The sequence below is a fragment of the Leptonychotes weddellii genome, chromosome 16, assembly GCF_054177405.1.
Source record: "Leptonychotes weddellii isolate Sample4059 chromosome 16, ASM5417740v2, whole genome shotgun sequence".
Lineage (NCBI taxonomy): Eukaryota > Metazoa > Chordata > Mammalia > Carnivora > Phocidae > Leptonychotes > Leptonychotes weddellii.
The window spans coordinates 11,183,734-11,204,016 of record NC_138384.1 but is presented as its reverse complement, the minus strand read 5'-3'; the positions used below and the strand labels follow the sequence as shown (position 1 = coordinate 11,204,016).

General features: G+C 45.5%; 1 protein-coding gene and 1 non-coding gene across 8 annotated transcripts in view; both read right to left on the bottom strand.

Annotated features, from left to right (window-relative positions):
- WDR59 (WD repeat domain 59) overlaps positions 1-20,283 on the bottom strand; it is an 81,024-nt gene that overhangs the window by 39,961 nt on the left and 20,780 nt on the right. For all 7 annotated transcript variants that reach the window (XM_081807361.1, XM_081807363.1, XM_081807362.1 and 4 more), the window contains exons 4-10: positions 18,994-19,079; positions 17,810-17,890; positions 15,025-15,062; positions 11,434-11,522; positions 8,396-8,512; positions 3,942-4,019; positions 2,012-2,168 (exon numbers count right to left, since the gene is read on the bottom strand). In XM_081807361.1, coding sequence (XP_081663487.1) covers positions 2,012-2,168; positions 3,942-4,019; positions 8,396-8,512; positions 11,434-11,522; positions 15,025-15,062; positions 17,810-17,890; positions 18,994-19,079 — 646 coding nt within the window. The remainder of the gene's footprint in view (positions 1-2,011; positions 2,169-3,941; positions 4,020-8,395; positions 8,513-11,433; positions 11,523-15,024; positions 15,063-17,809; positions 17,891-18,993; positions 19,080-20,283) is intronic.
- TRNAK-UUU (transfer RNA lysine (anticodon UUU)) lies at positions 14,572-14,662 on the bottom strand. Its single transcript is given in 2 exon segments — positions 14,572-14,618; positions 14,626-14,662. It is a non-coding gene; the product is annotated as a tRNA-Lys (tRNA).

Genomic DNA, 20,283 nt, shown 5'->3' with positions numbered 1-20,283 from the left:
TACTTAGTCTGCTCCTTGCCTGTGAAGGCGACTTCATCCACAAAACCAGTTCCTGCTGCCTCTGTTCATGTTGCCTTACGATCCGGCTTCTATCCGCAATCTGCTTCTGGAACTCGTCTCTTAATGATCACATAGCTTCCTATTTGTACCACTAAGTGCTTTCCTCTTACTCTGCACCTTGATCCTTCAGCAACATCTGAAACCAGTGACTGGAGCTTCCTTCATGAAGCATCCCCTTCCCTTGGCCACGACATCCCAATTCTCTTGCTAGCACTCTAAGAGCTCCGGCACCACAGTGAGAACCCAAGTCAAAGCTTGAGGTGATCCAGTAAAAACTGACTAAGAAGCCATGGAAGTAAAATAAAATGGAGCAGCAGTGGTTGAAAAAGAAGTAAAATACAAGAATACGTGCAGGAGGATTACATTTACAAAAGGTCCAACAAGCGAGCTGAAACTATTTCGAGGGATGCATAAACGGTGGCAAAACTATAAAAGTAACAACAGAAATCACTCTCATAATTATTAGGACAGCGTTTCCTTCTAGGGAAGGAAAAGGACTGTGATCTGGGGCTCAAGCAATGTTCCCTTTCTAGCCCGTGGTGGTAGTTACATAGATTTTCACTTCAAAATTTGTAAGATTGTACAGGTTTTATGCAATTTTCTAGAGAGATGATACACTTTACAATAAAAAGAATTTGAAGAAACACCTGTAACTTGCACTCAAAATCTCACTACTGACTAGATGGCCCCCATGTACACCATTCAGCCTGCCAGCTCACAGATGACACAGATAACTGAAAACGGGTTGCCAAAAACTTTGTTTCAAGCCAGAACTACAGGCCAACCTCTCCCTGCTAGACTATGAGGAAACAACTTCATCTGTTTACTATGGCAAAATGCAAGAAAGGAAGTTGAAAGTCAAAGTCATGCATGCAAATTGATGGGATAAAGACCAAGCAGCCTCACGTTCCTAGAAGCAGGGATATTCGGGAAATAAAGATGAGAAAATTAAGAGGATGATCAAAAGAGTCCCTTCAAAAACTATCCTGGAAGAAAGGCTTGCGAAGGTCATAAATAAGCCGGAATAAGATGAGTGCTATAATCCCAGGTCTACCCGAGACCTTTCCTGGGACCCTGGACAGGTCACACCACTCCCCTGCCTGGCTTTCCTTCCATAATATGGAAAGACCAAGAAATATACTTCTGTTCTGTAAAAGCTTTAGAGATCGTGACAATAAGATCTCAGGAAAAGAGAGGCTGCAACTAAGTTTGCATGGTGAGCTGGTGGAGCAGCCGAGGCCGAGGGCTTCTGACTCCATTACACTTGACCCTGCATTAGTGAGGGCTGGCTAGCTGAAGCTGCAACAACAAACAATCCCCAAATCTCAGAGGATTAAGCAAGGACATCTTGCTCACGGGCACAGCTCCAGCTGGAGTTTTGCCAGTTGTGGTGGCAGAAGCAAAGAGAGCGTGTAATTGTACAATGGCCACTAATGCTTCAACCCAGAAGAGATCGTATCACTCTGTTCATGTCTCATGACCAAAGCAAGACATGCGGTCAAACCCATCTTCAAGGAAGTGGGAGATAAAAGACCACTGTGCATTGTGAAGGGAACTAGGCATACGTGGTGGGGGGCGGTGCTAATGATGACCTCAGGTCTCCTTCCTCCCCAGAGTGGCAAGGAGCAAACGCCAGGCTTCTGAGGACTGTGACCCCAGAGTTTTTCAGCCCTAGAGATGATCCAACAGCAAGTCTCCATCTCTTACAGATCTCTTCCATGCAGGTGAGAGATGATACTGAACCTGAGAAGAGGCGGGAGCTTGGGAGACAAGCCACAGACACACACCCCTTTACCCGTCTACAGTGGGTAGGTGGCGGTCTCCCTGACTCTCCCATTCCTCAAGCCCAGAGCTGAGGGGTCTGCATCCTCTGCACTGGACCACATGGCCAACCTTACTGGAGCGTCTGTGGAACATGGCTCAGAAGGAAATCAGGCTCCCACTCACTCACCCTCCTTCTGTTTCCTCCACTGGAACTCCAGCACCACATCATCGTGGCCCACAAACGTGTGGACTGGGGTGTTCAAGTCAAAGACGTTCCACAAGAGGAGACTATTTTCCCTCCGCAGCTGGGGGACCATCACAGTCACCAGTCCATTGCTGAAAGGCTACGGCAGGAAAGGGAAAAGCAGGTGGTTATTCCAGGGAGAGTCAGCTGAATCTTGAATTACCAAAGTTGGAATGCTTTCCTAACTAACATAAATGAGATGATGGAAGGCCCCAACCCATCTGGGGAAATGTTTTCCAAATACCATAAGTTAACCATCACATCTACTTTTCTTTTGCATTTATTCCCTTTTTCTGTGCATGGAAGGGACCAAAGCGAGTAAAAAATAAAGCTAAGCCAAATACTTGGAGAACTTTAAATTCTAAAATAAGCAAATGGCTCTGAACAGAACACACTGTTTCACATCCAGAACGAGTATGCAAGACACACTGGGGAAAACCCCAGAGCAGCGAGCAGAGTTCTTGCCATGTGGAAATGCACCAGAAGCACAGCATCTACATGAAGCATCACCTTCCCACGGCCCCCAAAACTACAGCTATTCAGAGGGAAACCCTCCAGTTTCAGGACTGACACGTTTTACTTATCGACACCTAATCTGCTAGGTAGCTAAGGGGGCCCATTTGGTAGATAATCAGACTCTGTTCTGGAAGGAATAAACCACAGTCACCTAAAAGCACATTTATCTTCACTTTCCCTCCTGGCAGCACTCCTGGACTTCGCTGTTTATTTTTTAAAGTAAACATATTAATCCAGAGAAGAATTCTAATTCATAAGAACAATGTCTGATTTCTTGACAAGCGCTCCCAGATGCAAAAGGCATTTAATACCTAAATTATCTTCTATGTTCCACAGCACCTCAGGGTGACAGCCTAATGCATAAAGGCAGCTTTATTCATCCCTGTACTCCCTTTCAAGCTGACACTGAAGAAAGTATATTATCTCTGATCAGAAGCTATCAATGTGACAATGGGAAAATTGCTGAAAGACTAATAGCCTATCCCCTCTATCTGTAGCATTTTATGGTTTCTAAAGCACTTTCACATACCATTTTTCAAAAGGAAAGACATATTGTGCGTGTGCTAAATGCCACCGAACAGCATACTTTAAAACGGTAAATTTTATCACAATAATAAAAAGGAAGGCCTGGTAAAAATTATATTCATATGCTACAGAGGAGGAAAGTATTGTTCAAGAGCATCCAGCAGCTTGCCCAAGGCCACACAAATATTAAATGGCTCACTGCAAATATGGAAACAATCAAGTGCCCATCAATGGATGAACAGATAAAGAATATGTATCTTACACCACACACACACACCACACACACACACACACACAATGGATTATTCAGCCACAAGAAAGAAGGAAATCCCATCATGTGCCACAACATGGGTGGGGTTGAAGGCATTATGCTAAGTGAAATAAGTGTACATCTTGAACTTATACAATGTTACACGTCAATTACTTCTCAGTGAATCTTGGGAAAAAATTCAAAGGCACGGACGGACCCAAAACCCAGGTCTTCTGAATCTAAAGCCAGATTTCTTTCCACCACGATCTACTGACCGCAAGCCCCACAACCCTCTGGCGCCACCTCTCCCCCTTCCCCTGCCATTAGTGACCACCTGCATGCGCCCCGGCCTCCCAGTCTATGGTCAGCAACTCTCCCGCAGATTCTTCCCCAACATTCCAAGAGCAAGTTTTTAAATACATACCAGCATTTATGCCGTCATGACCGCCTTTGCCCCACCCCTCAGCCAAGACAGAAAGAGAAAACTGCCTCACAAAGAAAATAAGAGAAGAGGGCCCTTGGCCCCCATGTCTGGAACACTAAGGTGAAGCTCCCCAGCAGGAGGTGGGGTATCCCACTCACAGTGTATCTGGCCTTCCAGACAGGCACCTGGCAAGGGAGAATACTGAGGTATTTCCGAGGCTGGCGGTAATCCCAGAACTGGAAGAAAGAAAACAGGATAATATGTGAAATAAATGCCATTAAAAAACTCTGCAATTGAAATAAGCGCAGCCTGCGGTACCTTCACTCTCTGTCCTCAGTGTGTTCCCGGCAGCCCTCCTAGCCAGGGGAGAGGGGCAGACACACAAAACCTTTCCCATATATCAACATTATAGGAGAATTTCCCAACCTCACCAGGACCAGCCCTCAGGGCAGATCAGGGTCAGCCCATTAAACGGGCCTGCAGGTGAAAGGTCAGAGTGACAAGCTTTCACCCTGTGTCACTTACATCACGCAGGGCAAAGTAACGACTAAAGACAGCCGATGTGCTGACTTCTTACTGCATTCCAGACAGAGTTGAGAGCTTTAGGTTTTTTTATCCCATTTAATCTTTGCGACAACCAAATAATGGGTGTCATTCAGTTCTTTCTCAAAAGTAGAAGCTAAAATACTAAACAATCTAACTTGCCCAAGGTCACACAGGAAAGAGGTGGCTGTTTGGCCACCAATGCACTCACGTACACACTCACCCGCTCCGCCACTGACCGTGCGGAACGTGAGGCTCCAGAATGCAGAGTGAGCCCAACACACTCTGCCTTAGAGACGCCTGTGCTTTTAAGGAAGAGACACGACTATACTTAGAGCCTGAGCATTTGTCATGAAGCAGAAAATGGTAGAACACCAAAGGCAGGAGGCCCAAGACTGAAACTCTGAACTATTCCAGTATTAAGAAATTATTTTCAAAAATAGATGACAGTTTGGCAGTTTCTTAAGAAGTTAAACATGCATATACCATTGACCCAGTGATCCCAACTCCTATTTGTCCTGGAAAACTGGAAAGTTCCATTCACAGGAAAATCTATACGTGAATGTTTATAGCAGCTCTATTCACAATCATCAAAAAGTGCTGACAGCCCAATCAATGTTCTTCAACAGGTCAACAGATAATAAACTGTAGCATATTCATACAGTGGATTACTATTCGCCAACTAAAAATATATCATCTATCGATTCTTAAAACACCTTGGATGAATCTTGAAGGTGCTATCCTGAGTGAAAGAAGCCAACTCAGAAAGTTACATCCTGAATCCTGAATCATTCCATTTAAATGACCTTCTTGGGGCGCCTGGGTGGCTCAGACGGTTAAGCGTCTGCCTTCGGCTCAGGTCATGATCCCGGGGTCCTGGGACTGAGCCCCACATTGGGCTCCTTGCTTGGCGGGGAGCCTGCTTCTCCCTCTCCCTCTGCCTCTGCCTGCCATTCCCCCTGCTTGTACTCTCTAATAAAAAAAATTTTTAAATCTCAAAAAAAAAAATTAATGACCTCAAACTACAGTGATGGAGAACATATTAGTGGCTGCTAAAAGTTAGGGGTTGGAGGAGGGTGTGACTATAAAGGGATCACATGAGGTAATTCTTGTTTCTTCTGACAACTCTCTTTTTGCCAAATTCAGACTCTATATTCAAAATAATAAAATTGTTAAGATGTGTTTTCTTTTTTTTTTAAGATTTTATTTATTTGACAGACAGAGAGACAGCGAGAGAGGGAACACAAGCAGAAGGAGTGGGAGAGGGAGAAGCAGGCTCCCCACTGAGCAAGGAGCCTGATGCGGGGCTCGATCCCAGGATCCTGGGATCATGACCTGAGCCGAAGGCAGATGCCTAACGACTGAGCCACCCAGGCGCCCCTAAGATGTGTTTTCCATCTAAACTTCTTCTGGGTTTCCCTCGATGGCTACAGGGAAAACTATAACTTGCTCCCTCAACTTACAAAAGAAGGGAAACTAGAAATCACGAGGTCGGCTTGGCACTCTCCAGACTCTTAATTAGATCAACACTTTGTGAATGTCTTCCTATTATCAAGTCTACCAATGTGAAAAACTAGCAAATAAAAAGTTCAACCTCCCTAAGTTAATTACATACAGGTAAACTATTAGTACTATGAATATATTCCAGCAATTGGGTCCTTTTCATGCTTATTTACAGACTGTCACGATAACTGTTAACAAAATCGATCCTTTAAAAAGATTTGTTTCCAGATTTAAATATGCTCGATTGGTGAGCATTATACCATATAATTATAACATATAATTATGGGACAAATTAGAGGACCCTGGGGATTTGAGCAAGGCCTCACTCACTTCATAACATGGTCTTATGCTCAAGGCAACAACTGCCAGTCTTATGAAATGATTATATGCTGCATGTGAATGACTTCAGTCTGTTTCAACCTGACACACTGGTCACCGTAAGAACCAGAACAGCCATGCCGTCCTCTCGTCCATAGGTAATTTCTGCTTTTCTCTTCCCTGCCAAAAGGCCTTCGCTACAAGCTACAGACCAGAAAGGAAGGCTTCTGAAGAAATACCAGAGGAGCCTCAGGCAAGAAAGAACCAGGTTCTTGAACAGCCTCGTGGGTACAGGACTCGGGAAGGCTGACCTTGACCCACGGGCAGACACAGATGTCGGGATGGACCAAGGAACTGTGTCTGGATTTCCAGGACTCTTCGTCTAGAAGAAGGCAGTGTTGTAAAATTGACTGCTTAACCCAAGATCAGGGGGAAAAAAAAATCATTAAACTGGTATGAATTCATCTCATTGTGGTTAATGGTCTATTTTTAATAGCCATATAAGAAAAATCCTTTTCTTTCTTCTCGATCTAGCTCTAACCCTCAATTCAACAGTTTCACAGTTTAATAATTTATAAACTCAGGTGAAACATTCATTCAATGGTATCTTGTTCCAGCGTACCCCTTCAATTCAGAAAATAAAAATATAACAAAAATGTATTACTACAAATTATAAGCTAACCTATCATCAGGTAAACTTAAGAAAATGATTATGCAGGAAAAAATGACATACTGATCCTGATCTACAAATAACTAAAAATGATGGGTGAATATTATGCAAAGTGCCTCTAAAACTGCTTCACTTTTTACAATTATGCTATTTATATACATTCAATAAAAACTGTCTTCCTTCCACCAGGATACAGTGAAATAAATTAAATAACCATGTCAAAAGTCTCGGGGCGCCTGGGTGGCTCAGTCGTTAAGCGTCTGCCTTCGGCTCAGGTCATGATCCCAGGGTCCTAGGATCAAGCCCTACATCGGGCTCCCTGCTCAGCAGGAAGCCTGCTTCTCTCTCTCCCACTCCTCCTGCTTGTGCTCCCTCTCTCGCTGTTTCTATCAAATAAATCAAAAAAATCTTTTAAAAAAAAATTTTTTTTAAAGTCTCATTTAATTCATAAGCTCAGCCTACAAGTAAGGAACAAGGACTGAGTCTCACCTGTGGAAACTGGTCTATTGCTTGAATACCCATGGAATCCAGCCTCACAGGTGGTAAAGATGTCACTGAACAGTGACAAACTTGAGGAAAGAGGAGGAGGGGAATTGGATGGTTTCTGGGTTCTGAACTTGGATGACAAGGTGACAAAAACCCAAACCCAAAACAGACCAAAAAAACCCACTCTGGCACATAAAAGTAAATGACAACCCTAAGGGATTTACAAAGCTCAAGACAGAAGTTAACTTTTCAGGCCTTAGTGTTATGATTCTAGTTTTGCTCACCATACCAAAAAATGACATTGTCCATGTGCCCGTGTAAACAAAGCATTACGTTAATGATGCTGAATCACAAAATTGCTAAGCAAACTTCTGTGGTCAAATCTCTGTCCTTTCAGACAGGGACCCGACCACAAGGAGGGCCTGTGGAATGAGGCTGGCCCTGTGCCCTGCATCCTTCTAAAGGCACCACATCCCAGAATCAGGACAGGAAAAACAAACAACAAGAAATGCTGTGCTCTGAGATAAACCAAAAATAATAGGGTCACGGAAACAACAGAAACCCTGGAGCATTTCCTGTAAGTTAGAGAGAATCTCTAGTAAAACAACTCTATCCCTGACTTTAGCAATGCTGAATGACGATGTCCTAACTTTTGCAGATATGATAATGATGTGAGAAAATTGCTAGTTTTCCACCCCAGGGAGACTAATCATAAACTTGGTAACCTTAACAATTTTGTGGGCTTTTTTCCTTTACTGATATATCTGGTTTGGTTTGGCGTTGTTTTTTTTCCTGAAATCTCACTTCCTGGCAACTTCTTGGCAAATAAACTTCTCCTTTCTAAATGGTTTAGTCTCTGACTTCCCTTCACGAAGGGAAAGAAGAAAACACTCTGAGCAAATCCCAGGAGCCCCATCAGAGATATGCTACTCCATCGTTCCTACTGGCCCACGCAACCCCGCTTACTTGCCCAGCACCCCTACCGCACACACACACTGTGCTTAGTGCAGCTTTCCTTCCCAGCAAAGTGCTGCTACAAAATCTGATGCCTCCCACACACAGCTCCCCCAACTGTCCCCGGGGGTCACTCACCTTGACAGAGTTGTCCTGACTGGAGGTAGCAAGAACGTGCTCAATGTCTGGGTGCCAGTCCAGGCCGTGGATTTTGGAGAGGTGGGCTGCGAGATACTCCACTGCCGTGCTGGGTTTCTACAACAGGATGGGCACTGAGTGTTGTTAAGTTAGAAAGAACTCCCTGAGTGTCTACCATGGAACAGTCTGCTGGGGACTGGATGGGGACACAAACACACTACCAGACCCTGTCTCTATCCTTAAGAAACTCCACTTTGTTTTGTTTAAAAAAACAAAACAGAGAAAGACTTCGCCAACCCTCCTTCACGCATGCTCTGTATTCGGGCCTGTGAACCTGATTTCGTCCCGCTCCAGCCCCAGGCATGGCTTTAATGAAGGATACAGGGTAGTGGGTGCTCCTTTCCTGAGCAGTGCGGTCTGCAATCCCTGCTCCCCTTCCTCCCTATCACCCAAGAAGAGGGGCTGTGACGTTCGAACAGACCTCACCTCGAGACTGGATGTAAAACCACCAATCTTAAAGTAATCGAGCACCAAGACCCCCAAAGAGGATGAACACACATCACAGATCACAGAAGATAACTAGACATGACTAATAAGCTTATATAAAACAAGCAAACTCGGGAGGAAACCGCAGAAATATACATTAAAGTCAGATTTTACTAAGCTATCAAATTAGAAGATACTTGTAAATAATACTCAATGCTGGCAAGGCTACATTTGTCACTGCTGGTGTTTATACAAAATAGTACAACCTTTTGGCAAAAAACTTAGACAATTTTTATCAAGCAACTTAAAATTTTCCCTTCTTAAGAGAATACTGAAATTTCACAAAAAGCTTTAGATAACAAAAGAGGTTCATCTTGATGTTATTTGGAACACCAGAAAACTAGAAACAACAGTAAATGGGGAATAATTAAATTTTAGAGTCAATTATAGTGCGGCTACCTGACATAATATGATATAGCCACTAAATGTTGGACTTAGGGATTATAGCACAGGGAAAATGCTATTAAATGGAAAAAGTATGCAAGACCATGTATGTGATAGGATAAACCATGTTTTTTAAAAAGCACAAGAAAAGAAAACACCAAAATGTTAGCATTTGTCTCTGGGTAATGGGCCTATAAATGTTTTTTATTTTCCCTTCTACATTTTCTACAAAGAGCATCTATTACTTCTATAATCAGCGTTGGTCTATGAGGTTAAGATCAGTCTTCAGAACCAGCCTCCCTGAGTTCAAATCCCAACAACAAACAAAGCCTCAGTTTACTCATCTGTAGAATGGGGATAAAGATAGCACTTACTTTAAAGACTAGTTATAAAGAGAGTTCTTAGAACAATGTCTGTGCATAATAAACATGTAGTAAATGTTACTACGATTTGTCACTGGGGTGTTTGAATGAAATCCAACCTCGCCACCAATACTGTACTTTTTTAAGCCTCTGATGCTTGGTGTCATCAGTACTACTTGACACTGGAAAGTGCCAGAGAAGTAAAAATATGACCTACGAGTTTTATAATCCATCTGAGCAAAAGCTGTAAGTATTAAGAGCAAAAAAAAAAAAGTTAAAACCCTTTAAACAAAACAGATAGAATTGCTGAGGGAAGTCAGGATTCTCATGGACCAACTGGAAGACTAGGGAGGAATAGTTTGACGTCTGTTTCTGCAAGATAAGGAACACTACTGGTTTTCCAATACTAGTTTGGAAGACAAGTCCTGATAGGATTTATGGCTAGATACCAAATGGTTTATTTTTGCCTATGGCCTGAAAACAGTCTAAAGCAAGTCTGTATGCACGACAAACTAACCAAGTATTTTATTTAAACCATTTACTATATTTAAATGCTATGCTAGTGATGAAAGGAACAAAACCAATCGCCACTTTAAGAAATGAAGAGAGGGGAGAATGGCTATTACGAGACAGGACTAAGCGACAGAGACAAATACTAACACATAGAAGACGTACCTGTCTAACCCCTACTTACAAAATCACCTTCTCACCCAAGAGCCACGTAAGGCAGAGGGCTTCAGCCAGCACATGCTTCCCTAGCAGAATGTGGCACCCAATCCAGCAGACTCCCCATCCCTGCTTCATTTCCTTCTCCTCTGCCCAAATGTCTGACCAACTTCCCTGCCACAGGGAAGGGACGGGGCTGCCAGAAGCCATGCTAAGAGGTGAGAGCACCCGGGCTGATAGTTTCAGGAAGACTGAAAGTGCGTACGTCCCACAGAAGCTGAGGAACTCTAGCCTCCAGTTTCAGAAAGCAGGAAGCAGTAGACACCCCAGATCTTACAAAGTCGACTGCCAGTCGGGTATGGGGCATGGGGGTATGGGGGAGCCTTTGCCCGCATCACTGTTCTCACTGATGCCAACAAACCAAACTCTCAAAAGACTCTCCGTGGCGGTGGCAGCCCAGGACCCTGCACCTCTTCTGTGCCCATCAGTTACACGGGCTGTGAAGGAAGAATATATGCTCTGCAGGCTCTTGTGAGGCTGAGGGGACAGCTGGATGTCTAAGGGAGGATTTGAGGACCCTAAGTACCTTGCCTCGGTGATTTATACCAGAAATACCCAGGACGGAATATGTCCTAGAACAACCAGTTTGCGCTCTGCAATCTGGGGCAGGGATAAGAAGCCTGCTGACCATTCTAGAATAGTGTCTGGTCCCCGGGCTTGACCTCCTCAATGACATACTCACTATCATTATCTTCGTTTTGAAGATAAGGTAACTGAGGCTCGGAGAAGTGTAGTGGCTCAGCTGATATCATAATTAGGAGATAGCGAAGTGGGGCTCTAACTTAGGTCAGGCCCAGTCCATTTTCTTAACCACTGATCATAATATTCTCTATCTTCCTTCAACATCAATTTGATCAGGAAGCAAATGTCTTCTGGTACTGTGATCTTAAGATGGCAATTTGCCGCAGTGCACAGGGCACCCTGGCCTCTCAAGATGAGTCCTGCTACTCACAGCATCCTCCTCACACCCCCTGGGAGCAACTAAAGACCCACTGGGGTGGGAGGGAAGAGATTACTCACCCGTTTGTCCCATATCCGCACATCCCCATCATGACTGGTGGCAAGGCAATTAGCATTCTTTTTATTCCATTTGACCTGTGAGGCACCAGCTGCAAAGAAAAATCAGGGGAAGAAAGTGACTGCCCTCAACCCCCCTGGCACCAGAGTAGAGAACATCCAGGGCGGCTGGATAATGAGTTCCAGCTGAAGGCAAACAGAACCCTTCAGGTTTCTACGACTACACCAGCTCCACCGTTAAAGAGAAAATGAGGCCAAAAAATAAATGAATTAACACATCGGAACAGGATCAGAGTCAGCTAATTGAGGAAACAGTCTCACTTAGGAAAAAACTCTACAGGTTACCTCCACACAGAATCAGCAGGGAAACATGGTTTCTCACGAGCAGCAGCTCAACATGGCTCTGTAGTTGGTAACTGACTGCCCATCACACAGCCTGGCTCTTCATCATCCCCAGCGATCAGCCTGGTGCTCCCACTCAGAAGAGCCTCAGCTCAATGCCTGCTCCTTCCCACTGACTCACTCACTTTCTTACCTATTTAGGAGGGCAACCTTGGAGAAAGAAAGGTTCCTGAACCTCAGCTAAAGAATAAGCCCCCGTATTGCCCAATTCTGCCCTCAGAAGGATCTGTGCACCATTTCCCTCCTGGACTCTCTCCTCCCAACAGTGGCTGCACGTGGCCACCGGCCCTGTATTAAGTCAGGAAACAGAACGTGCCCCGCACTGTGAACTGAGTCCTTTCCCCACTCTGCCAACACAAAGAGGTAACAACAGTAACGAGGGAGCTATGTGAGAGGAGACATAGCACAAGATGCCAGAGGGGCTGAGACCTGTGGAAATCTAGGACATATCAGCACTTCTAGCTCTTAAAAATAACCAAGTTAATTAAGTTAAACCAGAACAACACAATGGCTCTCCTTCCCATCTCTTCTTGTCCTTGCTCAGGCCACACATATTTCTCCCTTTGGGTGGGTGTTTATTACTGGGGCCATCGTCGTGGACCCAGGGCTATGGAAGGCAACCCGATCCAAGAAGTGTAGAGTGGGACTGACACAGCAAGGACTCAGAATCTAACAGGAAATGGAGTTAAGACCCAGAAGTTACCGTTGCTTGGTTCTGGTGAGGGTATTTGTTTGTTTGTTGTGTTTTTTTGCTTGAGACACAGGGCATCTTAAGTCACCTAGGAATGAATGGTGGAGACCCCTAAAGGAGGAAGCTAGTGTAGGAGACCCAGTTTGTTTGCAAGAAAGGGTATCAGCTAGAGGAGAAAGGGAGTAGGAAGAGCCTGCCCCAGTTCCTCAAGACAGGTTACTCAAAGACTTCCAAAAGAAACATACTTTCCCCAGTGTGGGGTCCATCAGACCATGAAGCCTTCCAAAGGGAAGGAAACCCCCTAATTCAATCTACTAGGATCGTGACAACAGAGTCAAACAGAGTTCCCAGACCTTTGGTGTTCTCAGACAGAGAATACTCTGAAGTACACACAGGCTCTTACTTCTTCCTACCCCAAAGGCAGAAACAACGCCATAAACAACTGGCCAAGGTTGCACCTTCAGGGAATGGTAGATCAAGCAGCTTACCAAATCCACAGCCTCTCACTTGCCTCTTTTCTCCCAGGGCAGCTGTGCTACTGCTGAGAAATCTCACTGAGGTGCAAAAAAGAAGTCTCCCACCTCTCTTCTTTAGAGGACTTACAACAGAAGAGAAAGTAATCAGAGCAAGTGGGCTGAAAAAAAGAACTGTCTTTCTTTTTATAGCTCCTCTACGACCAGCCTAACTTAGAAACCTCTAAGTAGAAGCAACAGAATCCCAGGGAGGTAACTGAGGCATTTACAGACCATTTGTATTTCATTCAGTTGGATGTCCTCTGCAACCATGTCTGTGGGCCATCATGTGTCTCAGGTCATAAGTGCCTAAAAGCCAAGGTGGCGGGAGTAAGGCAGGAGGTGAGGGGCAGAGCAACAGATTTATTTAAACACTTAGCCCAGAGGCACAGATGCTTGATCCCCACCGCCATTTAACAAACATTTACAGAGCATTTCCCCGGGTCAGACAGGTGGTCTGACCTTGGTCTACAGCACTGAACAAAACAGACATGGTCCCTAACTGCCCAGAACAGATAATCCACCTGCTTAATACAGTCGTGATGCTCAATGTCTTTAAATGATGAGGCATGGAGATGTGAGAGAAAAAGGAAGAATCATGTAATCATTTTGGAGCAAACACCAAATGTGAATTCAAATGTACCAAAAACATACAAAGGAGCAGGATTTAAGAGACAGACAATGGACATTTTTAACAAGGATGCCAAAATACAATACAGACGGGCACCTGTGTGGCTCAGTCGGTTAAGCCACCAACTCTTGATTTCAGCTCAGGTCATGATCTCGGGATCGTGAGATCGAACCCAGAGTTGGGTGTGCTCAGTGCAGTCTGCTTGGATTCTCTCCCTCTTCCCCTGCTTCCCCCCACTCTTTCTCTCTCTCTCTCTCTTTCCAAAAATAAATAAATAAATCTTCAAAACACAATACTGATGACTGGGCTTCATCACTGTAAGATATACCAGTTCTATGTCCAAATTTTACTCTCCATAAATATCCCATAACAGCCCCAAAGCAGAATTCTAAAAACAGTCAATTCCAACTGAGCAATGAAAACAGGGGGACCAGAAAGTAATTTCAAAGTTTCAGCACATCCACATTAAATGACAACATGGGGACACAATCGGCATAATCTAGATTATGGAGAAACCACAGGACAAACAACCTGGTTTCTTCAATAAATAAACCTCAGGAAAAGAAAAATAAACCAAAAAAGGAGAGGGAGAAGAAACCTACCAATTGTAAAAGATGAGAAATATATCAACCACTTATAAGTATGTTTTTTATTTGGATTTTGACTTAAATAATTTGTAAAACAACAACAACTGAGATTAGGGAAATTTGAATATCGCTTAAATATTTGGTATTAAAGACCCACTGTTAACATTTTTAGGTCCGTTTATGGTATCGTGATCATATTTTCTTACAGGATTCTTCTCTTGTGTAAGTATCACTTACTGAAATATTTGTTGAGGAAATGATATGACACCCAGGACATGCTTCAAAATAATTCCTTTTTGTTTTTTTAAGTAGGCTTCATGCCCAACGTGAGGCTTGAACTCACGACCCTGAGATCAAGACCTGAGCTGAGATCAAAAGTCAGATGCTTAACCGACTGAGCCACCCAGGCACCCCTTCAAAATCATTCCAAAAGAGATGGGAGTTGGGAGTGGGAAGAGGTAAAGATGAAATAAATAAAACTGGCTGGACAGTGACAGTTGTTGAAGCTCGATCGTGAACATAAAGCAATTTCATCTTCTTCTACTTTCATACACGTTTGAAATTTTCCACAATAAAAAGTTTAAAAACAAACCATTTTGGCTCCTGTCCTTGAATCCTAAAATAAGTTCCTGACCATGCTTAGCACTCCTGACTCTAACTTCTGAGACCTAAAATCCCACCCAGCTGAACCGGGGACTGGGGCAGGGGCAGTCCCCGTGAGAGAAGGGATGGAAGGAAGGAACTGAGCCGAGGCGGGGAACAAATACTCACCTACAGCAGACAGCGCAACTGTGGGCTTCCTTGTGTCTCTGGAATAGAAAAGTCAGAGATCAAATGCCCGATCCGTAGGCCACCATCCACCTGGGACTTTCTACCCTCTGCACACAGTTCTCCACTCCCCTTTCAGTGGGTGCTTAGAGTTCAGAGGGAACGTGAGGGCCTTAAAAACAAGTGTAAAGAGAGGCCTATCTCCCTTCAGGGACAAACCTCCTCAGCTCCTTCAAATGAGACTGAGGCTGAATTTCAAATCACACAGTTGGAGCCACAGAAAGCAAACTACATGATTCGGCATGGCCTGCATGACCCTGATGCAGGGGTGGAGGAAGCCAAAAGAATCCCTTCCTGGTGCCATTTCTCCTGGTGGCAACGAAGTGACCGTCATGGAGGCTTAACTCTGCAAGGACCTTCCCAGCAGCACTTCAGAGCTGAAGTAAAAAGCTACCCTCACATTCGCAGTCGCTAGGAGGTGGAAGCAGCCCAAGGGTCCATCGACAGATGAATGGATAAACAGAATGTGGTCTATACATACAAGGGAATATTATTCAGCCTGGAGATGGAAGGAAATCCTGTCGCATATGGTACAACATGGATGGACCTTGAGGACATTACGTTAAGTGAGATAAGTCGGTCACAAAAAGACAAATATTGCATGATTTCCCTTCCACTTGTATGAAGTATCTCAAGTAGTCAAATCCACAGAAACAGAAAGTGGGAAGGTGCATAATGAGTAGTTTTAGCTTTGTAAGATGAGAAAGTTCTGGGGATCTGTCGGGCAACAAGGTGAATATATTTTACTGAACTGTACACTTAAAGATGGTGAAGATGGGGGCGCTGAGGGGCTCCATCAGTTGAGCGACCGACTCTTGATTTCGGCTCAGGTCACGATCTCAGGGTCATGATACAGAACCCTGCGTTGGGCTCTGAGCTGGGTGTGGAGCCTGCTTGAGATTTTCTCTCTCTCTCCCTTTTCCCTCTCCCCCTGCTCTCTAAATAAGTAAATAAATAAAATCTTTTTTAAAAAATGGTGAAGATGGTAAATTTTATGTTTTGGGTTTTTTTGACCACAATTAAAAACAAAAACAAAACCCTACTGCTGGATAGAACGGAAGACTCTCAGAGAGAGAGACTCCTGGGTTCACTACAAGGCCGGAGGGCAACTTCTCCACGAAATGGTAACGTGACAGAACTGGGGATCCACGCAGAGCTAGGAGGACCGGATGGCCAATCTGCGGCTCACGCTTACTATCCAGAAAACCTGAAAAGGAATCATCTGTTCAGTGTCCCTTAATCCTTAAATTATGAAAACAATTATTTCACATCAATGAGGAATACTCTAACCTAGCCTCGTAGCTCCCTGAAGTTTTGTGGGGTTTTTTGTTGTTGTTGTTTGTTTTAAAGATTTTATTTATTTATTTGTCAGAGAGAGAGAGAACACAAGCAGGGGGAGCGGCAGGCAGAGGGAGAAGCGGCAGACTCTTAACCAAGTGAGCCACCCAGTCGTCCCCCTGGGGTTTTGCTTATTTAAGAGCAGCCCCGTTCCATTTCCCCCAGATTTTGTGCCCCTTCCCAGCTCGGCGCTGCCGTGAGACGAATCACCAACGAAGCATTAACGCGAGCGGGATGCAGGTGAAGTCAGCTGCGCACACCCTGACTCGCGGTCTCCCTTTCCCTGGTCTGCCCACCTCTGAGTAAATCATCCCAGAGCCACTGCCATTTGGGAGCAGAGCAGTCTGCTGAGGGGAGGGGGTCCCATCTGGGGGACTCTACGGACTATACCCCCTGGTTAGTCCCCTCAAATTGTTACGGCAAAGGGAACTTTGCTCTACGAAGGGAGAAGGGAACAGATGTTCATTAAGAACTTACGACAGGGGGCGCCTGGGTGGCTCAGTCGTTAAGCGTCTGCCTTCAGCTCAGGTCATGATCCCGGGGTCCTGGGATCGAGCCCCGCATCGGGCTCCCTGCTCTGAGGGAAGCCTGCTTCTCCCTCTCCCATTCCCCCTGCTTGTGTTCCCGCTCTCGCTGTGTCTCTCTCTCTGTCAAATAAATAAATAAAACCTTTAAAAAAAAAAAGAACTTACGACAGGCCAGGCCCTGGGCCGGGTGCTCCTTCGCTCGTCACTTCCAGGAGGAGTAACCCTGAGAGGTGGCTCTCAGTGGCGCTTACCGGCGGGGGATGGAAGCCTCACCAAGAGCAAAGCAGATGGGCCTTCGAGCACTCACTGCCTGCTGTAGCAATGTGTGTCTGTACCCATCAACCCCCCCCCACTGTCACCTGTCACTTCAGTTAAACTTCCGCCTGACTTCCAAACACCAGCACCTCTGTTTCTCTGCCAGAGGGATTCCCCTGCTTGCTGAGGCCTGCTTTGCACACCTCTGTGACGGGCCCAAGGTGCCAGGGAAGGGAGGTCCCAGGGGGCAGGCTTCAACCAATGACTGACAGAGGATGGCACCCCCACTTCCTTAGCCCTCGAGGGTGGGACACCTCTGAGGAGGGAGTTCTGCACTAGCACCTAGCAGTCCCCAGTAGGAATAAGCGCCACTTGTTCACAGTGGTACCTACAGTGGATAACACGCCCCCTACCTGTAGCCTTCCCAGTCCTGTCTCTCTTCTCCATCCCCCACCAGCATTTCTGTCACCTCCTAAACAATGTGCTTGCCATGTATCCTCAACTCAGAGTCTGCATCGAGGGGAAACCACACTAAGATCCCTGATCTCTAAAACAAAGGTCCTAGATCATCCCACAACCTGGTGGTTTGGCCTTTTAATTGTTCTTACTTGATATCCCAAATGTAGATGTAGGTGTCCACGGAGCTGGTAACCAGGAGATCTGGCTCAAACACGGCCCAGTCCAAGTCGCTGGGAACAGGAGAAATAAACAGAACAATAACGAAGAGAAAAAGCTCAGAGCTCAGAGTCCCGTTCCAAAGCACCAGCAGATTTGGTTTCTTGTGGCTTCAGAGAAGTCACCATTCATGGGACTCCTTAACATGACTTAGGGCGGCAATCTCCAAACTTCTTTGGGAATGAACAAGACTTAACTGAGCTTCAAAGGAAACTTTCAGGTCCTTCCCCCTGTCATCACCAGCTATACGGCCACCTGCTCCCAAAAAAGCAATGGAAGATTTAACTTCACACACACACACACACACACACACACACACACACAGAGCAAAAACACGAAGTAATTTTTGACTTACCATTCTCTAAATCAGATTCAACCACAGGTCCCTTGAGTAAAACCAACATCTCTTAAAGCAGTGGCAACCTGCCACATTGCCATGTAGCTTTCAAGACAGGCAAGTCCTCCCTACCCAGGTCCTCCCTCCTAGAAAGGCAGTTCCTACGCAATTAACACAGGCAGGGGGTCTAGCCTTTCCCAGCACTTCCTGGGTCAGCGTCCCCACTCCTGCATTCCCTGCTTGCTACTTCCCAGGAGGAGTATTCCCCAGCCAGAAATAGTGACCTAAGGACAGGATGGATCAAGGGACACTCCAGAGGCCAAGGCCACAGGCAGGAGGCGACCAGGCAGCTGGATAACAGACTCTGCTGCAGGAGCTCTGTGTGGTGCCCCACAGCTGCTGGAGAAAGAGCAAAGGGCTGCATCCCACCGTCGGTACTCCCGGGCACTGCCGACTGTGAGCGAAGCGATTCTGCTGGCAGAACTGTGTCTCCCTCCTACAGCAAAGATCGGCTCTAATCCTTCACTCCAGACTGGGCTGTACCTGTCTGAGTGTCTCCTGGGATCAGGGTTAGCGGTTACACGAATGCTGGTTCCTAAATCCTGGTTGCTCTTCGCTGTGAGGGCCATCACTACCATGAACGCGAAGGACCCGCAGCCACCCGCGGCCAACGCAACACAGAGGGTCAAGCCATGGAAGGAGGATGGTGTCTTCATTTCATTTCCCACGGGACGCTGACAAAGTGAGACAGGCCAGGAGCTGGGGAGGGCTGGTGCCTACCTGATGACCCGAGTGTGGCCTTGTAAGGTTGTGCCAACTTCCCCGCTGCCATCTTTCCACTTATAAAGGTCGACGCGCTGGTTACTCTGAAAAGAAACAAGGGAAAGAAGGCAGCCAGGAGCACATGAGAACACATGCTCTCACTGCAATCTGCCTAGGGCTGAGAAGAGGAAGCCATGGAGAAACCAACGTGCATGGCAGAGATCCTACACACTGACTTCCTTACCACGCCATCAGACGTGAGTATGCTTAGCATCTGAGCCAACCTCAGCTCAGTACCCAGGTCCTTAAAGGTTAGTGCTGTCTTCAAAGTGAACCCACCCTGGGGTGCCTGCGGGGCTCAGTCGTTAAGCGTCTGCCTTTGGCTCAGGTCATGATCCCAGGGTCCTGGGATCGAGCCCCGCATCGGGCTCCCTGCTCCGTGGGAGGCCTGCTTCTCCCTCTCCCACTCCCCCTGCTTGTGTTCCCTCTCTCGCTGTGTCTCTCTCTGTCAAATAAATAAATAAAATCTTTAAAAAAAACACAAAAAACCAAAGTGAACCCACCCTGAACAGGTACAGACAGCTACACTGAAGCTACAGACCCACTACTGAGCACGTGAGTGATGGGTTATAGAGATGTCCCCTGGCCGACAGAAGGACCACATCCTAACGCGGAAGGTCACACACCCATCTCTCCAGCTGCTGTCACACTAGATGTTTTTAGCGCAAATTTCCCACCTATCAAATGCCTGGAGTCCTTCTACCACACTTTAAAAACACATATGCACAAGAAAGAAAACAGAACTAACACCAAAGGGGTGTCCTAGGAGGCAAAATTATACAAGATTCCTTGAAATATGCCTATACTAAATTTCTTAAAGGCTTAAGTAAAAAGACACAGGAAAAACCGGCCAGAAGAAACCACACTACAATAGGGAAAGGAGGAAAGGAAAAAGCTGCATTTCACTAAAAGAAACAACAAGCCAGCAAAATATTTAAATATCATGAGCTTATGAAAAACACCAAAAGTGAATAAAAACGATAACCGTCTAATTACTAAAAGGTATCGAATAATTTCTGAACTGATACATAAGATGCAAGTACATTAATATCCATATATTACCAGAAATGCCAGTTTCCAATTCTAAACCTGCGTTGGGCTCTGTGCTCAGCAGGGAGTTTGCTTGTCCCTCTCCCTCTGCTCCTCTCCCTGTCTAAAATAAATAAATAAAACCTTTAAAAAAAATCGTATCTCTGACAAAAGTCTAGTATCAAGAATATATAAAGAACTCTGACAACTCGGCAGCAA